This window comes from Halichondria panicea, chromosome 1 (genome assembly GCF_963675165.1).
Source record: "Halichondria panicea chromosome 1, odHalPani1.1, whole genome shotgun sequence".
Lineage (NCBI taxonomy): Eukaryota > Metazoa > Porifera > Demospongiae > Suberitida > Halichondriidae > Halichondria > Halichondria panicea.
The window spans coordinates 7,473,416-7,476,876 of NC_087377.1; the positions used below are offsets into that span (position 1 = coordinate 7,473,416).

Here is a 3,461-nt window from a genome sequence, read left to right on the forward strand (position 1 = left end):
AAAGTTATTCTACTGCACGTCACTATCCTGAGGTGTACGAATATTTAAGCAGTTCATACAAAAATGTGCACCAACGAAAATTACCTGCTATGCAGTACCTATTAAAATTATTGATTTATGTGTACACAGCCCAGCAGTTTACAATTGAGCCCGAGTCAGTGGTACAAGCCGAGAGATTGTTGGCAGAGTTTGAGTGTTTGTCTCCTGGAGCACTCGCTCACCCTTGGTTTGTGAATGGCATAGCATCTACAAGCCTTACGTCTGAAATCATAGTGGTTGAAGGAAGTGAAGGTCGTCCCTCAGTGCTGATCATTCCAGCTAGCTCACAGTTCAACAACAGTGTCGTTCAGTGTCTTGCATCCTCAGTGAGTGGTGTAGTCTTCTCAAGAAATGCAACGTTGAAAGTTGGTGAGTGGTATAATTATTTGTAGAGAGCACACCTTAACACAGTTGCTTTCAATGAGGCCTTTTTTCTCAGAGCGTGTATCTATTGAAGTGCTGAATAGTGAAACCCACATTACCATCTCTGTGACCAATAACTTCACACTGGATATCCCTACCTACCATGCGGACATCTCTCTCACTACTCTGGGCACTAATGAGATGGTTGAACTTCCTCCTCTAAATGGGATTCAAAATCAAGTGCAGTTTAATTATCAACAACTTAAGAACCACACTGTCTGTGATATATTCTCCTTCACTGTAACTCCAATTACTTGTGAGTTAGGAATGGAAGGAAGATCCAGTGAACCAGTCACTGGATTCTTTACAACAGTAACAGGTCTGTGAATGTTTTATTAAACGTGTTTTATGCTTAACAACTACCCCAGATAATAACAATGTCGCTCCCCTCATCAGTCAGGGAGGAAATGTGTCGAGGAAAATAGTACATCTTGGTGGCATGGTAAGAGACGTATTGACTGCATGTAGGACACACTTATTCAACTCACCTCTCAGGTACCCAACTGTACCAACTTCACCTCCTACCAAGTGATCTCTGACATATCAGCACCCATTAACAAGACCATCAAAGACCCCCAAATGATAAATTTCTCTCTTCCCACTGACCAGATAATCAACATCTCTGTGATACTTAAATCAATCACAGGTGTACGTCTCACATTCAAGGACACGCTAATCAGTAAGTTGTGTTATTCAGTATAATAGTTACAAAACTGATTTTATTTTCCACAGGAACAACTGATGTTCAAAATTTGATTGTGGACGTTTGCCCTAAAGAAAACTGTGCAAGTATTGAGTATGTTGAAGGTACCCTCTCTCCCGGAGCTCTTGTGTGTGTGATACGTATCACTGATGGAGAGTTGGATTTTCAAAACACAAGACTAGTGCCAATTCGACGGAATATGAGTGACAATTTTACCATCCCGGTGGCTGTTAGTGGAAATTACACCGTGATTGCATTTGACCTTGAGAACAACAATATGAGTGTACCAAGAATGCCCATTTCTATAGTGGCCGACAATGAAACTATGTTTTTGAGCAATGGTGAGTAGTCGACAAGTGTTAGTCTATAGTCGCCGACGATCAATTTGAGCAATAGTAAGTCGACAATATTTAGTGTCAGTGTTGTATACGTGCATGATACCCTAGTGGTTTATTTTCGCTGATTGACTTTGAACCTAGAATAATTGCTTAATTCCGGTATTGTAAGGGGTGTGGTCATTTAAACTTCTATCCTCAAATTAAAAACTGTAAAATGAAAAATTGAGCGCTATACCGACCGTATTATAGTATAATTATGAGCTTAAATCTAATTATTGTTGTTGGGTTCCCATTTCCTCAGAATCTTCCACTGAACCAAATTCTCCACCTAATTCTGAGGACATCACTGTCACTAAACTATCAAATGGAAGTACTGAAGTGACCTGCACTACCACTGGTCAGAGTTGTCTAGCGTTGTTTCAATCTAAAACCTCTTCAACCTCTCTTGATCCGATGGTGGTTGGTTTTATTGAACCACCTAATGACAGAACCACTGTCACTCTTAGTACCACTTCCGATGTTTATGTGGTAGTCTACACTTGGAACAGTGATTCTGGTGGGACCATCTTTGATGGGAAGGTATCCTTCATTAGTCAATTGGAGCTACCAACTAGTAAGCCAGAGTTAGTTTCAGTTTCAGAATTGTGTGCACTCTAGCTGTTGCAGCTCCTCCTCCTACACAATCACCTCCTGATACTACTGGAACTCCAGTTCCATCGCCCATGATAGTACTAATAGCAGGTGAATGGTGGCAATTTATGGCTGGCTGCATGTGTACATTGTATTTTGTCTGTTATAAAGGTATCATAACCGTGGTCGTGGTACTGCTTCTCCTGATAGTCACCGTAGCTATTGTTGTAGTCGTGGTTATTGTGAAGAGAAAACAAAGAGGTGATATCAATTAGTTTAAAAAAATTTTATGTCACTTCTCAACACAGTTGAGGTTCCAGAGTCAGATGGAATAGTGGATTGGTCATCAACATTTGCAGGAATTGAGCAGCCCAACGAAGCTTATGCTCCAGTACTGACGAGGAACATTGCTTATGAGCAGACAAAGAAACCACGGGGACAAGGGATCGATGACTCACAAGCCCCGGCAGCAACAGAGGGACAGTATGAAAGCATTGAGCCAGTTCATGAATACGAGGATGTGTTGCCTCAGGGAAAAGCAAGTCGTGCAAATTATGTTAACGTTAACTGACAGATTTCCACATTTATTTTTATCTCACACATTAATTTGTATACCGTATAGCGGGAAATTTTCGCCGGTGCACATTTTCACAATTTGCATGGCTACAGAGCCCTCAGCAGAAAGTTTTATGGGTTTAACTTTTAGTATTCACGTTTCAATGCCAGGAAACTAGACCCACCAATAGCTTTCCATGTGAAATACCATTAATTGTTAGTGGCCCTGGTATTAGAAGTAACTGTAACTGTATATGATCAAATGTGTATGGTTTAATCTACATGTATTGTGCATTGTACGTACTTCACCAGAATGGACAACTGAAACACACACACAATAATATTTAATGATAAAGGAATACTATTTTTGCTATCAAAGGTATATACCCCACCGGTAGTGATGTCAATAAAAATGTGTACTAGACCTATTATACAGTTCGAAGAGGCTACAAGACAGACTTTCATCATGCATATACATGTACTATACACTACGTTCACGCAACCTCACTCCAGCACTTCACTACTTTAGTGCATTTGCATAATCGTGAATAAGTATGTTACTTTACTGGGTGCTGCCTTAAAACATTTTAGGGAGGTTGTCCTTTTAAGAGGTGTCCATGCTTATATTCTCATATAAAAATGATACGTATATACTCAAATGGGAATGCATATGCTCTTTGTTGACACAAGGATATGAGTACTAAAAAGCTAACATTCTTGGTTAATGGACTGCATGTTTTGTTTCCACGTCAGCACAATGCACAATGCAATGC

General features: G+C 40.1%; 1 protein-coding gene across 1 annotated transcript; it reads left to right on the forward strand.

Annotated features, from left to right (window-relative positions):
* Positions 1-1,773: 1,773 nt before the first annotated feature.
* Positions 1,774-3,139, forward strand: LOC135340053 (uncharacterized). Its single transcript, XM_064536346.1, has 4 exons — positions 1,774-2,116; positions 2,170-2,244; positions 2,305-2,394; positions 2,442-3,139. The coding sequence occupies exons 1-4, from the start codon at positions 1,957-1,959 to the stop codon at positions 2,702-2,704; spliced, it is 588 nt and encodes a 195-aa protein (XP_064392416.1). The 5' UTR covers positions 1,774-1,956; the 3' UTR covers positions 2,705-3,139.
* The last annotated feature ends 322 nt before the right edge of the window (positions 3,140-3,461 follow it).